The sequence below is a fragment of the Girardinichthys multiradiatus genome, chromosome 15 (genome assembly GCF_021462225.1).
Source record: "Girardinichthys multiradiatus isolate DD_20200921_A chromosome 15, DD_fGirMul_XY1, whole genome shotgun sequence".
Taxonomy (NCBI): domain Eukaryota; kingdom Metazoa; phylum Chordata; class Actinopteri; order Cyprinodontiformes; family Goodeidae; genus Girardinichthys; species Girardinichthys multiradiatus.
In genome coordinates, this window is record NC_061808.1 from 34,704,303 (window position 1) to 34,730,979 (window position 26,677).

The 26,677-nt window shown below is 40.2% G+C and overlaps 1 protein-coding gene across 2 annotated transcripts; it reads left to right on the forward strand.

The window, feature by feature from the left end:
• The first annotated feature begins 6,960 nt into the window (after positions 1 to 6,960).
• lbr (lamin B receptor) lies at positions 6,961 to 26,000 on the forward strand. 2 transcript variants are annotated; one of them, XM_047388918.1, is made up of 14 exons: positions 6,961 to 7,109; positions 10,878 to 11,052; positions 11,202 to 11,420; positions 13,646 to 13,726; positions 15,443 to 15,629; positions 16,722 to 16,918; positions 19,888 to 19,942; positions 20,384 to 20,578; positions 20,675 to 20,778; positions 21,937 to 22,062; positions 22,203 to 22,371; positions 22,474 to 22,554; positions 22,690 to 22,812; positions 24,275 to 26,000. In XM_047388918.1, exons 2-14 carry the CDS (start codon positions 10,888 to 10,890, stop codon positions 24,433 to 24,435), a joined length of 1,863 nt encoding a protein of 620 aa, XP_047244874.1. In that variant the 5' UTR covers positions 6,961 to 7,109; positions 10,878 to 10,887; the 3' UTR covers positions 24,436 to 26,000. The 2 variants fall into 2 exon arrangements, with proteins under 2 accessions (XP_047244874.1, XP_047244875.1); XM_047388919.1 differs by lacking the exon at positions 6,961 to 7,109 and adding an exon at positions 8,179 to 8,316.
• Positions 26,001 to 26,677: the final 677 nt, after the last annotated feature.

Here is a 26,677-nt window from a genome sequence, read left to right on the forward strand (position 1 = left end):
CCACATGAATAAGCTGAGTCCACAGTCTTGTAGATAGACCTCAGTTACTGCAGCCCATATGAATTCAATTCAGTTTTATATGGCGCCAGTTGACTGAAAATATCATATTATATACCGACTGAACTAAAGTCAAAATGGTAAGAAGGTTTTCTATTTAAGGAAACCTAGCAGATTGCATTGAGTCATCAAGAGATGAACCTCCTTTAAGGCACTGAACATCCAGAGTTGAAGCAAACTGTCCTGCTCAGTTTGTAGATTGTATGCTGCAACCTAATTTACCCAGAAATGTTAACATTCCTGTGTCCATTTTCTATTTTTGTGCAGCAATCAGGGAGGAGCTGGGCAAGTCCAGCACTGCGTAGAGGATCCACACTCCCTTTTCCCAAAATCTACACCCATGTGACCAGAAAGCCAACCAAGATGAGACAATTTAACACCAGAGCAATCAAAGAAAAAGTGGAGATGGTGACTGACAACAATCATATTATCCCACAGAAAGGACAGAATTTGGTGCAGAACGGTGTCTGATGGAACAGCAGGGTGGAAGTGGGAAGCTGTAACTTGCAGAATCCTCTCAGCAAACCTTATGTTCCTGCTGCCCCCTCTTACCCGTAAGCCTCCCCCCACCCCCCTGCCAAGGGCATCGCCTCCTGGAAGACAGGGCACAGTCTGCCAGAGAAGTGACTGTCTTTATGCAAACATGGTTTCTCTTTTTGTCCCACAGTAACAATGGCACCTATATACAACACTGAACTCCTCACTGATGCTGTAGTAACCGCTGATGTTCAGAATCAGTACTCCTGGAATTTCCTATCAGATGTTTAGTCAAGAGAGCTTGGAGACAGGAAGAAGTCTGGGACAGAACTAAAAAACTTTTTCCCATAATGCCATTGGGGTAGCGCGTATGTGTGGGTGTGTGTGAGCGTGTATGAGGGACTGCCAGTCTCTGCTGTAGTCCACCTCTACAGGACACTGTAAAGCTCGTCTTCCTCAAATGCTATTTTAACCTGAATATGTACAAAACAAAGAGAGAGAGTTATTTACAGAGAAAGTATCTATCAACCACATGTGTTTTGGTGTAGATCTACAGTACGGCCATATCTAGTAGCTTAATAATCCAATCTTTTAACAAGATGCCCTCATGTCTGTCTGTGGGTGGACTCCTAACCTGATTTGTGGTATTCTGTCTGAAGTGTTCCACTCATTTATTTCTCTCACATGCAATTGCTGGTAGATGAGATTTGGAGGGTGGGTGCCCTGAATTGTAGCTCTCCTCCAGATTTGTTTTATGGGGTTAGGGTCATTCATTCTGTCACCTTTCTCTCCATTTGTCATACTTGGGTGCTCTGTTGGAATCATGTAGGGTTGTTTTTTTCCTCACTATATAATGAGAATAACAAGTCTGCCACGAAACTGCATCAACTGTCTCAAGTTTTATTAGAAGCAATAAGTGTAGCATTAGCTCCAAGGCCCACCCTCACCTTCCCAATGGCACCACAGGTCTGAAGCATCCGCCTGAACTGAAATCTGGTGTGGAAAACTATCAGAGCAGCACTGGAAAACAAATCAAATTCAAGGATATCGTTAGCCGCATTTTTTTTATCTTTTACATTTTTACTATAACACAAAAATAACATACTATAGAAATGTTTACCATGTAGCCCACATATGTACCAGATGGTGTCCATGCAAGGACACAATTGTGCCATTTACTCTTTCTCCAGTGCTTACTGATGATGTTTCTCTTGTTTGTTTCTTGCCTTCACTTTCTGCTGCTGTTAAATTCATCCACTGAGAAACTACATTTCCCATTCCGTTTATCCACAAAAAATATTTTTTCTCACTATTCAGTTTAGTTCAGAACTGTTTGTTTAGCTAAAAACTCAAAGTACAATCAACTTGAGAAGGATGCGTTACAAACATTGAGCTTGTGGATTATAGATTATAGAGATTACAAGTCAGACCAATCATTTAAAGTGCATGTTACACATCAGTATTCCTGTTTTGTGTGAATGAGATCCTGAAGAGGAAGAGTTTCACTGGTGTGGTGTAACCTAAGAAATGCCTTACAGCCACTCACAGCTGCATCTGTAGGGAAATCTTAAAAAACTCATTTACCGCGTGTTTTCATTTTATAGGAATTTCAGCTGTGCAAGCATCATATGGCAGGTGGTGTTTTGCTGTGAAAGACCATTCACCAAAGAATAAAGTAGTCCAGTCCATTTTGAAGAGACTAGGCAAAATAATTAAGAGTCACTACAAAAATGAGTGCAGAGTTGGGTCTAAGAGCTGAAAATAAAATTATGAACCTTTTCTATCTGATTTTATCAGTAAATGAAAAGCCAGTGTGCATACATTGGCCACAGTTCACTGTCTCTGTTCTAGCTAGAGAAGCACAATTCGACTGATATTTTGATTCTATTCTGATTTCTCTTCAAAAGCTAGAGCATAAGAAGATGTAGGAACAACATTAAAATATATTTTCACAACATCCTGCTGTGCAAAGGTGACATCACATCCTCAGCGTGAGCAGACACTGAAGCAGTATTTAACTGGCATTTTGAAAAACAACAAAATGATTATAAAGTTTAGATTTGAAACTGTCTCTAGTTTCTTATATTCTAAAAATAAAAATCACTATGTGAATATTATAGAAAATGTAGATCCTTATCTTAACTTGAAATTTCTAAAAAGTTCCCAAGAGCTCAGAATTCAGCATGTTTCATTACAGGTTGAAATCTATGATAGAAAAGAGGACGTTTGCTATAAGCAGCCTTCCTGTTATCTGCTGAAAGTCTTACATTCTAACGCAGCCCGAATGAACCACAGACAAGTTTGAATACTTTTCTACATCTCAATGCTTCCTCCGACTTTATATTGAACACCTCACTGATACTTAAACTAGCCAACATTGATTCTTCTTCTTTGGGCAACAGTATTCCCTGTGAGGAGTCATTGATCAGTCACTGATTCAGGCCGATCAAGCTAAAAATAGACCTATTCTGGTCACCAGCTGATTTTTTGGAGCATCTGTAGTTCTGTTGGCTCTGTTGTGTGTACATTAGAAGTTGGGTGCTGAAAAACAATCATGCCCAGCTTTTATACTTCTTGCACAAGCAAAATGTTTGTTGATAAGTGTCTGCCTGTAGCTGTGGAAACCTCTGCTGGATCTCACTCGACACAACTCTGTTAAAGGGCTTTGATGTCATAGCTTCGCTGCAAACTATAAGACATCACACTCAGTCATCTCTCAGATCAGAAAACACCATGAAATAACCAACAAAGCTTCCGGTGTCACTTGGACAGATACCATCTTCTTTTAACTTAACTGTATATATGTTTTCTAGTAGGCTTGCTCTGGCTCTATATGTTAATAGTACAAACAAATTTTCACATCCACCCTTTTCTGACAAAAGCAGCCAGCCATCAGGCTTCCTGAGCTGCGTGTTTACTCAGAAATGATTGCACTTTAAGGCAAAAACTGGCAAAGCAATCCAGCATCCCCCGAAAGCAGTCATTTAGGGCCTCTGCTGCTCGCAGTGTGGCTCTCACCAAAGGATTAAAGCCAGTACCCTCCTGCTGAACATCATCACTCAATAAAGTCGCCTTTCTTATTTTTGTATCATCCTGTCAAGAGACCTAAAAGCAAAGATGTTCTGGGTGTCGGGTAAAATGCTTTGATGGGGGGAGAATCTCTTTGTAAAGCGATGTGGTTTGTGCCTTGTTCCGAAGTTGCATTTAATATGTCAAAGATTTAAAAGTAATAATATGTAGAGGCTGTCATGGTTTTCCTTTTTGTTGTCTTCATGGTCTGACTCGTTTAAAGGGAGCGTTCAGTCAGGTGTATTACCGTTTCCCACCAATAAAACATTTTGCACCGACATTATTTTAACCTAAATATGATCAATTTTAACACTTTTCTTAAATGTTTCTTCTTACAGTTCAGAGGTACAATCAAACTTTTGATAACATGAGTCCTGTAAGAGTTCAGAAATGATCTTCAGTCTGATGTCACTTGTTATAAAATACTAAATTTTTGATTGGAAGTGCAGATGGAAATGTGTCTTTAAATGTCAACGAGAGTTTTTGGTTCTGCATCCTTGATTTCTTGAAACCAGAGTCAGATCCAGCTTTGAGCTCTGCTCCATATTAATGGTGTGAAAGAAGTTTCTCTGTAACTCCAGTTATCTGCAGAGGAAAGGGAAGATGTGACATGACCCTGGCTGTTGTTTGTTGGATTATTTTCTTATCTGCATTGTACCATACTGTTACTCACGTTAATCGGTCTTTTCTTACTTGCTAACATGCTGTTTTATTTGAGCAAATAAAATACAAGTTGCAATAAAAGATAAAGAATGGTTTTATTTTTAGCTACTTTGTGTCAGATAAGCATGGGATTTTAAACCCGGAGTCAAAATATAGCGAATTAAAGATATTGTTAAAATTTTCCATCATGCCGTTTCTACAGTTTGTCCTTTTAAGGAGACCCTAGAGAAAGATCCGGAGTTTTCTCTGGCTCTGTGAAACATAACTTGGCTTAAAGTGAGCACAGCTTGATTTATTTGTGAATGAAAAAAGGACACTGTGCTTTCCAGGGGAATATTTTGGATATTTAATGCAAAAAAGAGAAATGAATTTTCCTCGAAGGTGAGACCTTGCTGACTGCTGTTTGTGTGCATAGGCACGGTTCAGCGACATACACAGGCAATCTGTGGGGACCTGATATTGATGTATACCTCTCGCCATGCTTTAAACTTAACTCATTCCTTTATTTGTTCTTTAAACGTTGGTATTTAAGCTGAAGGCATAATGCATATTTTGACCATCAAAACTAATGGATTCAACTATGTTTTTTGCATCCAGATTTCGTTTCTGTATGGAGGGGAATTTGCAGCTCCAGCAGAGTAATTAAGCTGCAACTTATTGCATTTCTGTACTTCTAACCTTTTACCAACAATTGTACAGGTAAGTAGCCAAAATAACAGCTCAAGTGTCATTAACGCGAGTTTTCCTGATGCCCTTAAACATAATTGGGACTTTAATGGAACACTAACCTCATAGTGCTTCAAAGGTGGTCACAGTTGCACTGATTTTAAATTCTTTTGAGACTTCTTAAAATCCCTTACCAAACCCTTACGCTGTCACAATCTTGCCTCTGAAGGCCTCAGACAGCTATCACACTAAGGGTCTGAGTTTTAAACAGATCAAACAACCTTTAGAATGGTGATTAACAATGTGCAAACCATGTGTAGTTGATAAGACATGACTGTGATTGTAGCAGATAAAGATGTAAATAGATGTGATGGTGTTTTTCAGTGTTGTTTTTAAAACCATAAATAATCTCACAATAAATCTGGTCAAATACAATACAGGTTGGCGTACACATGCCACGTGTGAACAGATACAGGTGTCTGTTGCTCCTGAGTGCTTGTAGGAACCTTTGTAAATGGGCTTATTAATAAGCACATAATCGACACAAAGAAATCAAAAATATCGGAGTCCGAACTTGGGATCTCCAGCATAAAAGCAGTGTGTGATGGACACCTCAGGCGCATATTTTTGCCACAGCTGTTTCATAACTGTTGGTATTGGTTTTGAGTGCTGAGGGGTAACAACGGATGAGTGTGGTGTGTCCTTATTTCAACAAAAACATGATGGAACTAAGTATATGGCTCTTTTCAATAGTTTAACAGGATTAGATTGTGTGATACGTTTTAGGGTTTTCTTTTTAAATTTTGGTTGAATATCATAAATCGGATATTTTCCCTCAACGTTGATATACAGTGAGAATCTCGCACTGGTCTATGCCGACTAGGACACCCTCGCTGTCGGTGAATATTATCCCTGGTTTCCCTGCTCAGTGTGACCACATCTACCATCGCTCCGTCTCTGCCCTCATAAAAGTAAAAACCTATCTGACTGCTTTGTACTGTTCAGCCGACAAGAAGAGGAAGAACGGAGCTGACTGACTCAAAATGGGAGCATGTTTGCGCGCCGATGCAGATGCATGATCATTGAAGTCCTTAGCACCTGTAATACCGTTACAAGCAAACCAAGTGAACTGCTGCTTGGTGATGGAGTTCAAGGGTTAATAGCTGAACTCTGAAACAGTTCTTTTGCACTTGTCTGCTGTCTTACAAGGGATAACGTTTTGGGAAAAGAATAATTATTTAAGTAAAAGCGGTGAAAAAAGCGGAATCTTTTAAATGCATGCCAGTAATCTAACTTTTAGAAGTTAGAGTTGCCTACCGCATGATTTCTATGAACTGGAAGATAAGACGTCTCCTGGTGAGGCTTCCCTTGTGCAGCAATATTTTCTCTGGGTGGAACTCTGCAGTGCATTTGCAGTTCATTTGAGGTTTTTCTTTGACTTGCAGCCACAGAAGGGGTGGGTGAGAGCTGCACTGAAACATGAAAACACTCTGAGCTGCTGCGAGTAAGACGAGGAAACTGAAAAAAAATGGTTAGACTGTAATTTGATTGGAGAGTTTGAAATTCCAAAGGCGTCCTTCTTCCTCTTATTGCATTTGTGCCAAAACATAAAATGCAAGTGCAAACACTTATATAATGCTGGAAATATCATCCAGATCGGTGAATCGGTTTGCACAGACAAGCAACAGTTATGCTCATGTTAGAAAAGCAGGATGGATACTAAATTCTGTTTAATTTACGTATCAAATACCAAATCATGTCTAAACTATTTGAATAATTAAATAAGACAGATATTTTTTTCATTTCCATTATCTTTTAAGAGCATGTTATATTTTGTATGTTTTCGACAAAAATTTACTACTTTGACTAGCTGTAATATGATACCAGTAAACAAAATAGTCGTGACTTTCCAAACCAATACCCATTCAGTTAAAATCCACCAGTAACCAATCACAGAGTAGAGCAGTTTGAAATGCATGCTGAGCCACCCAATCGCAAGGCTTCGCGCCTTCCTGATCACTGGTGGGTTTTGCCCGGAGAGGGAGGGAGAACGAGCTCTACGTCAAACGTTAGCAAAGTTCGCTTTTAAAAAAATATTAAGTTTATTTCTTTAATTTGGCGTCGTGGGACGAATTATCTATCACATTTACTCAGTGGAATTATTCGAGTAGTATAAGGTAAGTGCACCTGCATGATGCTTTTACTTGTTTTGGAGAATTTCAAGTCGCTTACGCCTCTCTTTGTTGGGGAACTGAGGCTTAGCCGATGCTAACCCCAGGCTGTGGCTAATGGTGAACTGGGCTCAGACTAATTGCTGGAATCACGACGCATTTTTTTTACTAAAAGCAGTATAAACGCATATGGAATTTGTAACACGTGTGTATGCTTGTCACTTTAATACGTAAAATTTTATATTGCAGTCATTTTTGACAGTTTCGGCTCGGTGGAGTCATCAGTTAGCGACACTAGTTAACGTTTTTTACCAACATTGAGATTAACATACGCAATCATACAGGAATTAGATTGCGCCCGCATCGTCAAATGATAACTTTAATAGATTTAGACACGTAATAACAGTCACCATTTGGCTCTCCACTTACAAGAGCGTCAAGCGTGCTATTGTTCCATTTTCTTTTTATAGACTACTCTCTGAATTCAGTGTAAACTGACAGGCGCGCAGACATTGTCTGTTTGGCGGATGTCGGGGTTTCTTCAGCTGCAGTATTTGAATGCATGACGTTTTCCCTCCTTTCCGTTTTGTTGCTTGTTGCTGCAGCAGGGTTCTCTGGAAGCAAAGCCAACGTAAGGCGCATTTCGTTAAAGCAACAGTAAATGTTTTTATTTTTTTGTTTCTGTATACACAGACTGTTGCCTTAATAATGGCTTATTATAGGTTCGCTACTGATCAAACGAAGCTAAACCCAGATTTGGAAAATGAGATTCCCCTGAAACGTTTACAGGATATAGGGCAAGTGTTTAAATCCATGTGCTTGGTTTGCATTTGATGCTTAATAGTTTTTCAAAATGTGATAAATATTTTATACATAAACATTTAGCAGGGAAGCTAACGAACGTGTGTGAAGGTTTGTGGCGGATTATATTTTTGATCTCGCCTCAAAACGAGAGCCTAGATCAGTTTTTCAGACTTTCTGTGTTAAACGGCACATAACTGCAAAGCAAACGTAAAAGTCCCATCTTCCAGATTTGGGTGGGGGTCTTCGTCGTCTAACTTTTATTTCAAACTCCACCCTCTCCTTAGAGCGTGTCTCTTTTTCATAAGGCCGGCCTGAAACTGGCTGGCAGTCTGTCATCAGTCAGGATCTGGACTTCCACATTCCACGTGGATCTCAGCCAGCAGACCTGAGGAGCAGAGGCAGGCTTTGGGTGTGTCTTTTTGAAATGGACTTTCATGTTTTTTACAAGATGTGAATATCGAGGCCAACCTAACCAGCTTACTTGTGCTGACTGGGAACATTTGATTGAAATATATCGTATTATGGAACTGTTTCTGCTTTGTTTTAGGACTTGCAGAATTTTCCTCTGATTGTAGGTAACAGTTATTTTCTAGCAAGTAACAATTAGAGTCAAAAATCTGTAATCATAATTTTAAAGCAGCTTCTACGAGGTTCTTGTCATGTAATAAAGTACAGCTTTTGTGAACTGCTGAAATGTTGAGAAGCATGGCTGCTGGCAGCACTTAGAGCTCTGAGTTTCATAAACACACAGTTGGACTTAAACACAGGTTGGTTGAACCCAGATGTTTTTGTCTTAGCTGTTTAAGTAGTTAACTGTTAAGACTAAATGCTATTATTAAATAAGCATGCTTTTTAAAATTATTTTATAGTGTGCCTTTTGCTGTGTGCTGTTGTAATGTGACATTAAGGTCCTGAAAAAATCAATTTTTTTTGGTTTGTTAAAAATGGTTTACCTGCTGGGTATTGACTTCAGAGGAATGACCTGATCTGTGTTTCTAGTTTTGATTGTTGTCAAATTTGCTGCCACTTCACAGGCCTGCTATCTATGAACAACGCTTAGCTTCCTTTCATTCATGTTAAAGCTGCTGTAAATTCTTCTCCTCGTTGGCTGTGATTGCATGGAGGGCTTCTTTCACACACACAGCTTTGGGTAAACCTAACAGGGACGGACCTGTCAGCAGTTCTGCAGCAGTGTGCAGGTTTTTCCAGACACAGTGTCCCTCTGCTCTGTAATGTTTCATTATGCTGACTTTGCCTGGCCCATCTCTTTGTATACAGTGGTTGGCTCTACTGTAGCATTTTGTTGTCCCATTTGTTTGCTAACGTAGGTTGTCCACTTGAAACGCTTTGACCTGTATGTATAATTTATTTCAGATTTGCTAACAGTGGCACAGTTTTAATCTACCACCCAGAAGCGCCAACATGTTTGGTTAAATGTTGGCTTTTTAGTCGTTTCGGATGAGAAGGACACCAGCTTGCTGCACCATACCTGTTGGATTTAATAGGATTTCCCCCATGGATGTCATTGCAGCAGACAGTGCGTTATAATGTTCTCAGTTTAGATATGTCTCTAAGGTTTTTAGTTTGAACCACTGATGAGTAGAGAGCAGTCCACTTGTTTCTGCCCATGTTTTAGTAGCCTTGTGTTTAGCTAGCTTCTTCAGAAGTGTTTCAGTTCCCATGTTAGTGTAAGAGCTTTATGTCTTCTCCAGTAGACCACTATAATCCTTGGCCTTATGCCTTTCTGCATAACATTTTTTAAAATACAGTCACACGATAAACTGTTGTTGCTGTTTTCTGCATAGCTTTAAATATCAGGTGTTGTGGTTTAAGTTGATTCATCTTGAAGCTACTTTAACACAAAGTTTAAGTAAACCAGTGACACTTGAGTCTGGGCAACAATCAAAGTGTTAACACTTGTTGTTTGAGCAATCAACAGTCATAAAACAATATTGCAAGAGCATTTGTTTTAAGTTCTTTCCATTCCTGCCCTGTGCTGGGTGACTTTCATAGTGTTGCTCAATGTTAAAACAGAAACACAAGTTAGACCTAATTGCTGCTGTTAGGGATGGGCTGTTGTCATACATCATTACCATTATTTAGGCGTCTTTGAAAGATGGAGAAGATATAGCAGCCAGCAGTGTAAACTTGATTTTCATTATTTTATCCATGTGCTCAAACATATTTGCAGTCATACTTTAAATGGGTTTTGTACACCACTGTGTTACTAGTTGAGAAAGTTACAAATTTTTGTACTTTTCATATATTATGTCCCACAATGCTTAAGGGTATTGTGTGTTTACTTTATGATCAGTTTAAAAAAAATAAAAACAAATCCTTAGTTAATTTATGTTTGTTAAAGATGCTGTCCCAGAAACTGTATTCTTATATTAAACTCTGTTGTGGTTATTATCAAATTTGTCCAATACAAAAAAAAATTGTAATTTATTTATGTCTATAGATAGCTATGGTACAGTGTTAATTTATTTTGATCATTAATTATGCCCCTTGTAGCTTGCCAGCTACAATTTCAAAAACAGCTTTACCATAATTAGTGATGGTTACACTCCTTTCATTTCCACAAACTAGTTGTTCGTGTTATTAGTGACAATAGATATTTCTGTGGCCATTCTAGGGTCTCTTTAAAAGGACTTTAAACCAATGGAATGGTGTGACAAAAATGTTAATTGATTTTGAAACCACAACTTGGATAGAGGTTGGCATCTCCATGCCTAAATGTGCAGCAACAGAGAAAAAAATGTAAACATTCGGTCTGCTGTGGTCAGAGGAAAAGTTGATTAAAATGTGTGCTGTATAGATTTTATCTATGTCCTTTCCGGTCTGTTTCTTTGTACAGTTGTCTTATTTGTCTCCAGTTTCAGTGCCTGCCTTCTTTCACTTTCTCTTTCTTTTTCTGCTGTTCTCTTGAATCTGTCCTCAGTTGTTCATTACTGTTTTAATCTTTTTCAGGTAGTTAAACATGCCTTCTCTAAAGTATCAGATGGGTGACAAGGTGATGGGGCGCTGGCCCGGCAGCAGCCTGTACTACGAGGTCAATGTACTCAGCTTTGATGCTAAAAGTCGCCTCTACACAGTTATCTACAAGGATGGCACAGAGCTGGAGCTCAAGGAGCAAGACATCATGGTAGTACCGCAGTCATATTATAGATTGATCTTCATGTCATAAAGTGTTTCCTCCTTCACACTGGTTCCAGATTTTAATACCACAGTTTTTTTTATGTGAATATATAATTATTATTTTAATGTCTTTGTTTCAATTTTGCTTTCCAACAGAGTCTCACTGGCTTTCAGGCGCGCACACGCTCACGTTCCCGCTCTAATTCCCGTTCGCCTGGACGTCGCCGCAGCCGCTCACGCTCCCCTGCTAGGACCACACGCCGTTCGTCCTCTCGTACAGCCGCTGCTGCTACCACAGCTGCAGCAGAGACTGCGGCATCTTCTCGCGGGGATACAAAGCTCAAGCAAGCACCAGAAGTCAAGCTCAGCCCAATGGTGAGGGTTTCCTGGAAAGATCCACTAAGGTTTCAGTTGTCCAAAATTAGGGATGCACAATTTATTTATATTCACATTAACATTAGGATTGAATGATGGTAGTTATTTTTTAACAGACTGGTATTTGTCCCATAGGTAAAACTTGGCTTATATTAACATGTTGAGTTCCATACTGTATGTGTTTATGGAGGGGGTTGGCTATGTGGGATCTGTTTGGTCATGTGACAACGATTGTATGGTATTTAACTGACGCAGAGAAGCAATGTCAGAGGTCTGGTCGTTTTTTTTTTTTTTTTTTCATCATGTCAAAAGGAGAGGGAGATACAGTACAGACCAAATGTTTGGACACACCTTCTCATTCAAAGAGTTGTCTTAATTTTCATGACTATGAATATTGTAGCTTCACACTGAAAGCATCAAAACTATGAATTAACACATGTGGAATTATATACTGAACAAAAGAGTGTAAAACAACTGAAAATATGTCTTATATTCTAGGTTCTTCAAAGTAGCCACCTTTTGCTTTGATTACTGCTCCGCACACTCTTGGCATTCTGTTGATGAGCTTCAAGAGGTAGTCACCTGAAATGGTTTTCACTTCACAGGTGTGCCCTGTCAGGTTTAATAAGTGGGATTTAAAGCCTTATAAATGGGGTTGGGACCATCAGTTGTGTTGTGCAGGAGGTATATACAGTACACAGCTGATAGTCCTACTGAATAGACCGTTAGAATTTATATTATGGCAAGAAAAAAACAGCTAAGTAAAAAAAAACGAGTGGCCATCATTACTTTAAGAAATGAAGGTCAGTCAGTCTGAACAATTGAGAAAACTTTGAAAGTGTCCCCAAGTGCAGTCGCAAAAACCATCAAGCGCTACAAAGAAACTGGTTCACATGAGGACCGCCCCAGGAAAGGAAGACCAAGAGTCACCTCTGCTGCAGACGATAAGTTCATCCGAGTCACCAGCCTCAGAAATCGCAGGTTAACAGCAGCTCAGATTAGAGAACAGGTCAATGCCACACAGAGTTCTAGCAGCAGACACATCTCTAGAACAACTGTTAAGAGGAGACTGTGTGAATCAGGTCTTCATGGTAAAATAGCTGCTAGGAAACCACTGCTGAGGACAGGCAACAAGCAGAAGAGACTTGTTTGGGCTAAAGAACACAAGGAATGGACATTAGACCAGTGGAAATCTGTGCTTTGGTCTGATGAGTCCAAGTTTGAGATCTTTGGTTCCAACCACCGTGTCTTTGTGCGGCGCAGAAGAGGTGAACGGATGGACTCTACATGCCTGGTTCCCATCGTGAAGCATGGAGGAGGAGGTGTGATGGTGTGGGGGTGCTTTGCTGGTAGCACTGTTGGGGATTTATTCAAAATTGAAGACATACTGAACCAGCATGGCTACCACAGCATCTTGCAGCGGCATGCTATTCCATCCGGTTTGCGTTTAGTTGGACCATCATTTATTTTTCAACAGGACAATGACCCCAAACACACCTCCAGGCTGTGTAAGGGCTATTTGACCAAGAAGGAGAGTGATGGGGCGCTGCACCAGATGACCTGGCCTCCACGGTCACCGGACCTGAACCCAATCGAGATGGTTTGGGGTGAGCTGGACCGCAGAGTGAAGTCAAAAGGACCAACAAGTGCTAAGCATCTCTGGGAACTCCTTCAAGACAGTTGGAAAACCATTTCAGGTGACTACCTCTTGAAGCTCATCAACAGAATGTCAAGAGTGTGCGGAGCAGTAATCAAAGCAAAAGGTGGCTACTTTGAAGAACCTAGAATATAAGACATATTTTCAGTTGTTTCACACTTTTTTGTTCAGTATATAATTCCACATGTGTTAATTCATAGTTTTGATGCCTTCAATGTGAAGCTACAATATTCATAGTCATGAAAATAAAGACAACTCTTTGAATGAGAAGGTGTGTCCAAACTTTTGGTCTACACTGTATATAGATCATATCAGTTATCAACCATAAAACCAATATATAAATATCAGATATACCTATCAGCCTAGGTTTCCATATCGGTGCAGCCCTCTCTAAAATTATTAGTTCCTATTTTCATTGTTGGACATGTCCATAGGTCTCTCTTGGAAACAGGATTTTGACCATATATTGAAGAGTTCCCTTTTGTCTGTTCCTCATGTTATCTTTTTTTCTCCTGTTTTTGTTCATCTCATCTCCATCAATCTTCCTTCATTGTCTGATGGGCTGTAGCTGAAAAAGGCATCTGAGAACAATAGCAGCAACAAACATGAAAAGAAAGAGGAGAATAACACGGCTAGCCAAATAAATGAGGTGAGTTCCACTTTATAATGCAGCAAAAAACTGGAAGAATTGGTAACCCTTTGTGATGTTTTGGATTGCATCAAAAACATGTACCATCAATTTATTGATAGATGAGCTGTCCAACATGTCTAGGCAGCCAAATTCATCTAACACAAGGTTCAAATAGAGGGGTCCCTGTAATCTGAAACCATTGTGTTAGAAATGAACCAAGACAGCAAGTTTCCAGACCAAACTCACTGTTAATGGTGAATAGGCTTTGAGATGAGTCTGAGCTGTTGGAATGTCATGATGTATGCAGGTTGATGGGGGCTTGTGTGTTTTCCAGCTGAGAGGCTCCCCTTGACAAGACTGAGCTTCATTTGCTCCATCACATGGTGGAGCAGCACATGTCTTTCATTGCTTTGCTCTGGAAAAAAAAATTCAAACAGCTTTCCATTCGCAGGCCCAAGTTAAGGTTCTGAAGCAAAGCAAAATGTATTGCTTTTATTGCTCTAACAATAGGTCGGCCCACCCAGAATGCTTTTTTCCACAAATTTATTAAAAGAATCCATCTTTGGGAAGTTATTTATTTTAGTATGTCATGACCGTGCCAGATTCTCTTTATAAGGTGAAGCAGGCTATGAAGGTGAAGTTGTCTGACAGTCAGGTGGTTGTGAAATTCCAGCTTCCCCCTCCTGTATGTTGAGCTGTCTGTGGGTAACAAGGAATGGGTACCGAATTCGGTACTTATGTGGCTACTGATCAATTTCCGTCGGTACTACCAATTACCGTTCACGTAAAATCAAACGGTACCATGTTTCGGTACCTAAACGCATCATTGTAACACAGAGGGAGTGGAAGAGTGCGAGTTTTCCATGCCGGACATGAACACAGCATTGCCCGTACAAGAGTGAAATGAAGTCAGTAGCCGCTGCTACCGTTAACAAAGCCTGGCTGATAGAAACGCTCGAAAGTAAGGCTCCACTTTTCAAAATGTGATGCAGGTTACGCTCGCTGCAATATTTGTGACGCCAAGTGCAAAGCCGGTGGCGGGAATACTTCTAATCCGAGGAAACATCTGTTTAAGTGTAAGATTTTTCTCAAGGCTGAAGAGTGCACAATATTCGTCTGCCTCAGATCTACTTCTGCATTCGGCACCGTTAGCACGCCTGGATCCGCTAGCGACTTGTCTGCAGCCAGCAATATGGGAGAAGGTTTGAATCAACGGAGACGTTACAATACAAACAGCTGGATGTTGTTATGATATATTCAATAAAGTTTATATATTGAGGAATAAATATGTTGAACTGAAAAATTTTGAGATTTTATTATTAAGCGAACTAATATTTATTACCACATATACACACACAAAAGTACCAAAACTGGTACCATTGAGTACCGGTATCGATTCCCAGATAATGGGTGTCTCTACCGTATCGGTTCAAATGTGAAAGGTACCCATCCCTATGGGTAACGCACTGAGCCCCAAGCTGCTTACTGACCTGCAGATTGGTGTATGGGGTTATATGTAGGAAGGGTGATTAATATTGCAAAGGAGCTTAAGAGCGGTCCAAATTATTAGGATCCATTTACTATTCAGTCTGGTTAGCTGTCACCAACCAGTCAGATGCCAACTCGGTGTGTTTTTTTTATTTATTTTTATGTTTTTCTTTATTTTTTATGTTTCAGCATTAAGAATGTTCTTTGAATGCAAAATTCAAAACGATTCTCAACTGTTTTATGCAGTCTGCTGCTAAGGAAGAAGCAGATCCTGAGAAGAACCAAGGCCGATATAATCTTCGGCGCAGGAAGGACGACGGAGATGTCAAAGAAGCTGAAGCCAAATCAGAGCACCAAGAGGAGAGAGTGGAAAAGGTGCCTGCTGCTTCTGCTGCCCCTGCCCCCACCCCACTTGATTTTGGAGGGAAGATAGGTGAGTGACAGAAAATGCAGCAAAGAGAATCTCATGTCTACAAGCATACAATGTGCTGTTTCAGATATGTAGGCTAACAGATGGTAGCGATTACAGTACTTGTAAAAGCAGAGGAAACCCCATTTTATCAACTGGAGCTGTGGGTAGGTCCTCCAAAAATAATGGATTCAGTCTTCTCTCAGGAATCCTCCAGCATAGAAATATTCTTTTTCTTAAGGTGTCCGATTCAGAAGGTTCCTGCTACTAATCGGAATCTAACAAGCTTGCTTAATTCAGAACACGAAACTACACTGAAGTTTTTGTTTATGTAAGAACAAGATGGAATATTGTCCTGACAAATGTCTGAAAAGATAGAATTTCCAAAGATTAGTTAGTTCTTAGTCACCAGTTTGTTCTAGGCAGTAATACTAGCTTTATTGTATATGAGGTATTGGTGGATTAAAAGTCAACTGTTTGGTCTGAACCCTTACTGTGATGGACTTGAGGACATAGTGGCTTCACAGCCTGCAGCGATGCTGCCAATAGTGTTAAAGGTATGGATTGAAGCAATATTTTAGAAGAGATGCACTGATCACACTTTTCTTGACTGATACTGATTATCATATTTCTCATTTGCTGATTCTGCTTTATTTAATGTTTATATTAAATATTTTGTTTGCAGTCCAGCAGGAAATGAAGAGATCATAAGATTATTCCCATTTATCCTTTAAAGCCCGTGTCCCTAAAGTGCGTCAGACTGTATGTGCTGTTGGTTGATGCTTTAAATCGATGGGAAAATGGCTGATTCAGATGTCTGGCCGAGTGATTCGTGCACCACCACATCATTTACCTTTGGTGTTGAAACTTACATTACATTTTGAGTCATCCTGTCCTTTCATCAGCTGTGGTTTTTAAACCAGAACCTGTAGATGGTCTAAACAAATCAATTTTTTGTTTTTGTTAGTCGTACCCGAGTTTGATCATCAGCTGTAAGCTTGGTTATAATTTCTTCTAGTCTCCATTTATGATTAGTGCCATTAATCTTTGTAATAATGACACTTGTACGTAGCAAAATATAGTAAATCCAAGTGAATGGTTCTTTTTGTTTCACAGGAGCCTTGTTCTGGATGCTCTTCCTGCCTGCCTGGGTTCTGTTTTTGGTTCTCCATGTGGACCAGAAGGATCCCAGTCTGTCAAACTTCCCTCCTGCCCTGCCTTCACTTGAAACCTTCTGGGATCCTCAAGCTTTTGTGTTTGTTGTTCTCTGGATATTGTTCCAGGCTCTGCTCTACATTTTGCCTGTTGGAAAGGTGAGTTCCCTACACTGTCCTAAATGTAGTAGTAGGTTTGTAATGATGTGGAAGAACACCACTGCTGGCTGCTCAGTCCTGTATTTAGTCCAAGGTCCTCGTGAACAAGCACATGATCCATGTTAGCTAGCCCTGGCAGGAATCAGAAATTGGATTAATGGTCAGGAGTAACACTTGATGAGACGCTTCATAGGAAGAATGGAAGCTCTCATGCTGACATGCTATACCAACTAGTAAGGGTGGGCATTTATTGTATTGTTTATCATATAAAATTTCATATCATGATTTAAAAAATGTAATTTTCATGACAACAATACATTCTAATTAATGTTTGAAAACTCCAAAAACTGGCTGTATCGCTGAGATTGTTCCTTATTATTTTCTCCACTGAGAGCACCAGTAAATATAGTATATTTTAAATTATGATTAAATGCCGTTACTGTGTGCAGTTTAATGATCAGAATCACACTTCTTTATGTAACTGGTGTCATGAAGAAGCCTATTTAAAATGGGTATGCTTTGTAAGAGCAGCGTTTGTGGCGCTGCTGGAAGTTTACTCTCTGCTAACATGGCGAGTACAGCCAGGGAACAACATATGCTAACCTCTGTAGCCGCCAAGGTAAACACCAGCTTTGCTCAGAGGCATTTCACACAGGAAAAAAATAAAATGCAGAACAAGGTCACATGCTAGCTGCGCTAATGCTACAAGATAATGCTACAAGCTAACATCATAATAGTGATGATGTAAAGCTCCTGGATCTGCTGCAGTGAACTGACTTACAGGTCCTTCTCAAAATATTAGCATATTGTGATAAAGTTCATTATTTTCCATAATGTCATGATGAAAATTTAACATTCATATATTTTAGATTCATTGCACACTAACTGAAATATTTCAGGTCTTTTATTGTCTTAATACGGATGATTTTGGCATACAGCTCATGAAAACCCAAAATTCCTATCTCACAAAATTAGCATATCATTAAAAGGGTCTCTAAACGAGCTATGAACCTAATCATCTGAATCAACGAGTTAACTCTAAACACCTGCAAAAGATTCCTGAGGCCTTTAAAACTCCCAGCCTGGTTCATCACTCAAAACCCCAATCATGGGTAAGACTGCCGACCTGACTGCTGTCCAGAAGGCCACTATTGACACCCTCAAGCAAGAGGGTAAGACACAGAAAGACATTTCTGAACGAATAGGCTGTTCCCAGAGTGCTGTATCAAGGCACCTCAGTGGGAAGTCTGTGGGAAGGAAAAAGTGTGGCAGAAAACGCTGCACAACGAGAAGAGGTGACCGGACCCTGAGGAAGATTGTGGAGAATGGCCGATTCCAGACCTTGGGGGACCTGCGGAAGCAGTGGACTGAGTCTGGAGTAGAAACATCCAGAGCCACCGTGCACAGGTGTGTGCAGGAAATGGGCTACAGGTGCCGCATTCCCCAGGTCAAGCCACTTTTGAATCAGAAACAGCGGCAGAAGCGCCTGACCTGGGCTACAGAGAAGCAGCACTGGACTGTTGGTCAGTGGTCCAAAGTACTTTTTTCGGATGAAAGCAAATTCTGCATGTCATTCAGAAATCAAGGTGCCAGAGTCTGGAGGAAGACTGGGGAGAAGGAAATGCCAAAATGCCAGAAGTCCATTGTCAAGTACCCACAGTCAGTGATGGTCTGGGGTGCCGTGTCAGCTGCTGGTGTTGGTCCACTGTGTTTTATCAAGGGCAGGGTCAATGCAGCTAGCTATCAGGAGATTTTGGAGCACTTCATGCTTCCATCTGCTGAAAAGCTTTATGGAGATGAAGATTTCATTTTTCAGCACGACCTGGCACCTGCTCACAGTGCCAAAACCACTGGTAAATGGTTTACTGACCATGGTATCACTGTGCTCAATTGGCCTGCCAACTCTCCTGACCTGAACCCCATAGAGAATCTGTGGGATATTGTGAAGAGAACGTTGAGAGACTCAAGACCCAACACTCTGGATGAGCTAAAGGCCGCTATCGAAGCATCCTGGGCCTCCATAAGACCTCAGCAGTGCCACAGGCTGATTGCCTCCATGCCACGCCGCACTGAAGCAGTCATTTCTGCCAAAGGATTCCTGACCAAGTATTGAGTGCATAACTGTACATGATTATTTGAAGGTTGATGTTTTTTGTAGTAAAAACTTTTCTTTTATTGGTCGGATTAAATATGCTAATTTTGTGAGATAGGAATTTTGGGTTTTCATGAGCTGTATGCCAAAATCATCCGTATTAAGACAATAAAAGACCTGAAATATTTCAGTTAGTGTGCAATGAATCTAAAATATATAAATGCAGAGTTTTGAACTGTCAGTCATTTTCTACCGCTTATTCCATAGTGGGTCACGGGGGAGCTGGTGCCTATCTCCAGCAGTCTATGGGCGAGAGGCAGGGTACACCCTGGACAGGTCACCAGTCCATCACAGGGCAACACACAAACAACCATGCACACACTCATTCATACCCCTAAGGGCAATTTAGAGTGACCAATTAACCTAACAGGCATGTCTTTGGACTGTGGGAGGAAGCCAGAGTACCCGGTGAGAACCCACACATGCACGGGGAGAACATGCAAACTCCATGCAGAAAGACCCCCGGCTGGGAATCGAACCCAGGACCTTCTTGCTGCAAGGCAACAGTGCTACCAACTGCACCACCATGCACAGAGTTTTGAACTACGCAAGTTAAAAGATTGTCATATTTTTTCTCTTAACTACAAAGAACCCAGTGGCTTCAAAAAATGTAGATGGTGAGAACCCAAATACCAACTGAGAAAATGCTCTGCTCGGTCCTGTTCCTATCTCAGAAATGCAAAATTGCAAAAGCAGTTTCTAGATAGTAAATACTGCTGATCACTCCACATTCAAGGTTGATACCCAGCTTCTGTGTTTACTGTGTAATTCTGTTTGCAGTCCAGTTTAATCCTTTTCCTTTTCTTGGTCACTGTAGCTGAGTGACGGTGTGCTGCTCAGGTCTGGCAAAAGGCTCAAATACAGAACCAATGGTAAGACTTTGTTAATCACACACACTTGACAATGAGCCTATTCTGTTTCTGGCACTTTGTATATTTGACCCTTGTGTGATATTATATTGGCCCAACTTAGGTTTTAATATCAGTGATTTTTGTTCCAGATAGATTAACTGCTTGTGTTTTTGATAGAAATACACCAGCTAATGCACAAATAACATTATCCTCTGTAGCTTTTAGTAAAGCACGTGTGTCTGAAAGGGAGATATACTTTTTCCAGTAGTGAGAAAATTACCTAAAGTAATTCTGTTATTATTCTGCATGTGATTTACAGAACAATAGTATGTGACCATAGTTCCATTAGAATAAACCAGTAGCATGTTGTGAATCCCGTCTAAACCATCCTGGTCTGTCTTCTGGATTCCTTTTGTGACGTTTTCAGAAAAGGTGTGTGCTTAATTTTTTGTGTCCATCCAGGGTTTTTTGCCATTATGTTTAGTGTTGTTGTGGTGGCAGTAGCAGTGTACCAGGGGGTTGACCTCACCTACATCCACAGCCACTTTCTGCAGCTGACCACCGCTTCCTTCCTTATCTCCATGATGCTCAGTATCTATCTGTATTTTCGCTCTCGCTCCACTGGCCCTGATGAGCGGGCTCTGGGCGGGAACTCGGGTGAGAAACATTAAAAACACAGAGTAATACAGTTCAGGGATCCTTATTTTAATAGATGGGGCTGCTGTAAATGTTTGAATTTGTTTGATTCTCCAGGCAACGTGATCTATGACTTTTTCAAAGGCCGTGAGCTGAATCCTCGCATCAAGGAATTTGATCTGAAGTTCTTCTGTGAGATGCGTCCTGGACTTATCGGCTGGGTGAGTTCTGATGGGAAGCAGATGATTTGTTTGAAAACCTGTTTAGCGAGCAGCTTGTTAATCATCATTTAAAATGTGCAAGAATGGCCATTGGAGTTCTTTTTTTTTTTTTTTACAGCACCCTGTACGAGACCCCTTAGTACACAGTTGTGTCCCAGCCCATTGACCTTTGCCCCATGCCTTCCCCACTGTCTACCCATTTCCTGTCAGCTCACTTTCAGATGAATTATGGGGAAAAGGCAGCTAATGCTGTGAAAACTATTTTAAAAACAGCACCCCCTAGTGGTTTTATAGTTATAATATTCTAATAGTTTAAAGCTGTGAATTGACTGTGGAACAACAGTCTGTTTATGGTTATGAGATTTTTTTAAAAGAATTTCAGTGAAGTCATTGTAGTAAAAAAAAGAGCAGCTTCATGGAAAGTTCACATTGAGATTCTCAGGGTATAACAACACTGTGCTAACATTAAACATGGAAGGAATCATCTAGTTTTATTAATTACATTCAAACAGTTATTCCTTCTGCCTATAGAATATAACACTATGATTATCACATTTTATATAATGTTATGCAGAAACAATATTGAAACTACTGAAGCTACTCAGTTTAGTAGTGTTTAGACTTATCAGTCTTATTAATGGAGTCATGCATGGCGTTTGAAAATATTCTTTTCAACAGTGAAAAAGTGAAGCTGCAAAGGAGCTGGTTTATGCTGTGCCCCATGTGTCCAGAGAACAGTTTTGCAGCATTCTCATTAAAGGTCTTCAGACTTTAGGATTGTTATGAAGGAACATTTTAGCGGTTTTAAAACCCATAACTTTTTAGATTCTTGGTCTGACTTGATAGTGGTAATCTGCCAAAATCTATTACAAATGTGTATCTATGATGTTACACCAAGATGGGCCAATTACAGTATAGGTCATGAGCATTTTTCCAAAACTTCTCTGACAGTCAGACTCTGGAGAAACCATGAAGAATTAATACTGTACTCAGTATGTACTGTAATCAGGTCAATAATGTTAAAGGTTTAGTCCTGATTTCTGCATTTCTTTGTGTTTTATTTCATTTTTTCTTAAAGTTGTTACCAGATAATTACTTCCTTCAGCAGGTTAAAATACAGACATTCATCAATTCAAAATGTTGTCTTTTATTGTCCAGTGTTTGATCAACTTTGCCATGGCGCTGGCTGAGATGAAGCAGCAGAATCTGGTCGCTCCGTCATGTTCGATGATCCTCGTGAACATCTTCCAGCTCATCTACGTGATGGACGGCTTGTGGAACGAGGTATGCTCAGCAAAACTCCAAAACTAGCCTGTGTGTATTATTAAAGTCACACACATCATGATTTAAACAAAGTTAATTCATCTAGACTCGTGTCCTTTTGTTTTCCTCACCTGAAACATGACTCATTGTGTGTCTCCCAGGAGGCCATCCTGACCACCATGGACTTGATGCATGATGGTTTTGGCTACATGTTGGCTTTTGGTGATCTGGTGTGGGTCCCTTTTACTTACACCCTGCAGGCTAGATACCTGGTCAGTCACCCCAAACCCCTGAGCCTCCCACTACTCGCAACTATCATCATACTCAAAAGTGAGTAGCAGCACAGCATTCAGCCAATTATTGGGTTGGGGCTCTTTTCTTCCCCCACTTTCCCCTACATGTGTGTGTTGATCATATGTCTGTGTGTTTCAGTTGTTGGAATGTACATATTCAGAAAATCAAACACTGAGAAAAACGCCTTCAGGAGAAACCCATCAGACCCCGCACTATCCCGTAAGTTCAGCTGAACCTTTATACCTATGGTAGATACCACTAGATAGTGGTGAAAATGGTGTTGGCTAACTTCTGGTGGCCACCACGTGGTGGCACAAGAAAAACCTCTAATTTCTTTGTTTCTGTTCTGTCCAGATTTAAAAACGATCCCCACAGCTACAGGGAAGAGTTTATTGGTCTCAGGCTGGTGGGGAGTGGTCCGCCATCCTAACTACCTGGGAGACCTCATCATGGCTCTGGCCTGGTCCCTACCATGTGGTGAGTGTACTTCACTGTTGCAGCACTAACATTCAAACACTAAAAGTCCAAAATAAAACATGTAGTTTTTAAGACTGCCAAAGTCAATCATTGTATTTTCTGGCTTTGTTTTGTGTGTCTAATCTGGACAGACTCAAAATGTGCCAAATACACCTTAATTAACCTGACTAAAATGACTGAGTGAGCTAAAGTGACAATGAAACTAAATAAAGGATTTTTTGTTCTAGACCTCTGTACTAAACCTTTTAAAACATAAGCAGTAATAATGGAGACTGTAGCGTTTCAATCTAACATGCATATGAGCTATATTTATTTACTGTATGTAATATTTCTGAGTTTGTGTGGTTTAAATGTAATCCATAGAGATGTTAGCCTTATCAGCGCAGTTTATTGTGCTTAAAACAGGCCGAAGTAAAACTACTGGTTAGCTTCATTAACCCAAGCCTGCATATGTGCAGATTTTATGTAGTAGTTAGTTTCCTCAAATATTTATTCACATGTAATAAATATTCTAACTCTACAGAGTTTATTCAGCAGCTTAAAAGAATTCTGCTGGCTTTGCCTCTTTTATAAGTTCATCGTTATTATTAAATGCTTATTCACTGCGCTGTTCTTCTATGACACACCTTATAGTGTCCAAACTCTCAACACTTACTGTACTCCCATTTTACCTTCTGTCTTTGAAAAAAAACTTCATATCTCAGGTTGTTCATCGTTCACTAGGATTGTTTTGCAAGATTCCTGTATAATTTGGAAAAGTCTTCATTTTGATTTCAGTATTTTCCAGGTTTGGATAAGTATGGAAACAGCAAATAAGTATGAGGAAATATTAGTTTTTCCAGACTTTATACCTCATTCCGTTTTCTAAAAGCTACCTACCTGCCCCACTTCAATCCCTTGTATCTGTTGTGGTCTTACTACTTTCCCTCCTTGTGTCCTACCTCCTTCCCTTATGCCCTGCTTCCCTTCCCTTCTGGAGTACTTCTCTCCTCATGTCAGTCTTTCTTTCCTTACATATGTGCATTTAACAACACTTTGTGTTCTTCTTTTCTTTTAAGTGTCCTTCTGTCCTGTCTCCATTCCTTATATTGTCCCGCTCTTGCTTGCTTGAGTAATTCTTTACTTCTTTTCTTGTCTCATTTCTCCCTTCCTTTCTTTTCTCCATCCCTTGTACCGTTCCTTGCCTCCTTCCTTCCTTCCTTCCAGTTTCTGTTTTGTCTAGATCCTGTATGTAAATCTAGAAATTCTTCGTGAACTTTAGTGGGTTAAATCTTAAAATGAATGTAATGGACTGGGATATCTGGAAAAGTCTGGAATTTATACATAGCAGATTTGTAGGAACCTTGGCTGCAGGATACAGTATGAAGCAGACCACTGAACTCATATTCTGTACTACCATATGGACACAAGAGCAAATATCTTCCTAAATTAACTAATTCATTGCTCTCCTGCCACCCCACAGGCTTCAGCCACCTCTTGCCCTGGTACTACATGATCTACTTCATCATCCTCCTCGTGCACAGAGACTCTCGTGACATGAACGAGTGCAGACGGAAGTACGGCTCGGCGTGGGACAAGTACTGCCGAACTGTGCGCTACCGGATCATTCCCTGCGTCTACTGAGGAACCCAGCACTCGACAGAACTGAGCCAGGGCCTTTTTCCTCCCAACCAACATCATGACCACCTGAAGGCCCTCTGAAAGGACCGACTCATTTGACTTGTAGAACATTTCTTAAATCTTTAAATCCTGGTTGATGAAGTTTTTTTTTTTTTTTGGAATGAATAGGGGGAAAAAAGGACAATTATATTTGGGACTTTTTAAAGAACTGCCTTTCTAATAGAAAAGTATTTAAAAAAATGAAAACTTAAAAAGTTTACAAAAGGGGAAAACATTCAAAAAGAAAACGACTTGTTGGAATATCTTGTTAGGACGTACTGTATATTTTTGTAAATACACATTTGTTTTTATACTTCAGAGAGCAACACACCACATGCAAAACTTTTACCTTTCCCTGCAATAATTTCCCCTTGCCACTCATTGTCATACTGCTCTTTTACCTGCTTGGCTTTTATGAATAACTCTGTAAGTACATATTCCTGCTCTAGTTATGCAGCCTGTGTGTATTGTGAAGGATGGGACTCAATGCTTCCCTCATTGATGATCTGTACAGTGGAACTGTGACTCATGTTAATACTCAGGATTCCAAGGTAAATTAGTATGTTTTTGTTTCATTTTGTTTAAAATCGATAGAAATCTAGTTTTGACTTTAGCGAGTCAAATGATTTTAGAGGTTGCATGAAAGGTGCACTAATGGGTCTTATTGCATTGTCGGTTCCAAAGTGTATTTGATTGGCTTTGCTACCTCAGGTTCACACACTGTCCAGTTCTCCCTTCTCTGGGGCCTCCAGGTGGCGCTGTGTGTAATTATGAGTTCAACATCGGTGCAGAATAAGTTGAACTTCTCCATTTTAACAGTACATCCTTATATAGTTGGATGGTGCCTTTGATCATGGGCTGAATTGGTTCTAAATGACCCTACAAGGCCACTTCCTATCATTGATTGTACTTATTTTAAGCTTTAACTTTTCACGAGATGTAGGTGATTATTGAAAGAAGATGATACTGTGACAACATGCAGAGCCGTTACGCGTGTTTGCATTTTGAAACCTGTCCATTGCATGTTCAACTGTAGATCATCAGACAAGTAGCAATACATCAGCTAGACTAAGAAGTTTTGGTTTTTTAATGCTGTGCTGACTGAATATCTTGTAAATAATTTTTAATCATGATTTATTTTTCTAAGTATAGAAGTGACAATAGTAAAATTGCAATGTTTCTGAGTAGCTATTTAATGTTGCTATTTTTGGGATGTTTTAATTTAATTTTGACCACTGTATCGTATGTTTACACCCAGGTCTGGGTCCAGGGTTCTGGATAACATGAACATGCATTGGAACCAGATTAGAACTGGCTCGACTTGTTTGTTCCAAGACAAGTTGTAGTGAATCATATGTATGATTGGGAAGCAGTTGGTTTTAATATACTTGGGTAAGTACTCAACTCAATGACGTTAGCAGAGCCGGTGGGGCTGACTGCGAGGAAGAATCCAGTTTGGCAGTTAGATGAAGCTTATCTGTACAAATGTTGCAGCATCAAATAAAGATTTTCAGTATTTTCTTGTCCCATTTTGTGTGGAGGTTTATTTATTTTACAGTTTTGATGAACATGGCTTCTCTGAAAGGATCGTTAGTCGACTTGATGCCATGTGGCAACAGAAAGTATGGCATCACTGTGAGGAAGTCTTCAGAGGTTTCAGGTTGGTGCCTGTCTCCTGCCGTCATTGGACAAGTGGTGAGGTACACCCTGAACAGGTTGCCAGTCTGTCACAGGGCAACACAGACAAACCATGCATGCACATGCCTTAGGGTAATTTAAAGGAACCTAGCAGTCATGTTTTTGGACTGTGCGAGTAAGCCAGAGTACCCAGAGAGAGCCTACATAAAAAAAGGTAAGCACATTTAAGTAGGCATGTCTTCAGCTGCTGTTTAAATTATGTGAACACAGCAAAGAGACAAAGGAAGCTCATTTCACAGTCTAGGTGCAATGATCTGTTTTATTCCTGGTCTTTGGGACTAGGAGCAGATTCATTTCTGGATGTGGCTTTAACAATACCAGATAGAGCTGGACCCTGTCGGGCCCTGAAAGCTCATATCTGGATTTTAAAAGAAATGCTCACATTAACAGGTAACCAGTGCAAAAATAGTAAAACAGGATCGATGTGAGCTCATCTGTTTTGTTGTCTATCTGCAGTTTTGGCACCAACTAATGGCGAGAATTCAGGTTCTTACAGCTAATAAAACCC

Excerpts from the sequence above, each read along its gene's own strand:
- lbr (XM_047388918.1), top strand. The coding sequence starts at position 10,888 with ATGCCTTCTCTAAAGTATCAGATGGGTGACAAGGTGATGGGGCGCTGG. Across the intron at positions 22,063-22,202 it reads TGGACGGCTTGTGGAACGAG|GAGGCCATCCTGACCACCAT; the intron begins GTATGCTCAGCA and ends TGTGTCTCCCAG. Across the intron at positions 22,555-22,689 it reads ATCAGACCCCGCACTATCCC|ATTTAAAAACGATCCCCACA; the intron begins GTAAGTTCAGCT and ends TGTTCTGTCCAG.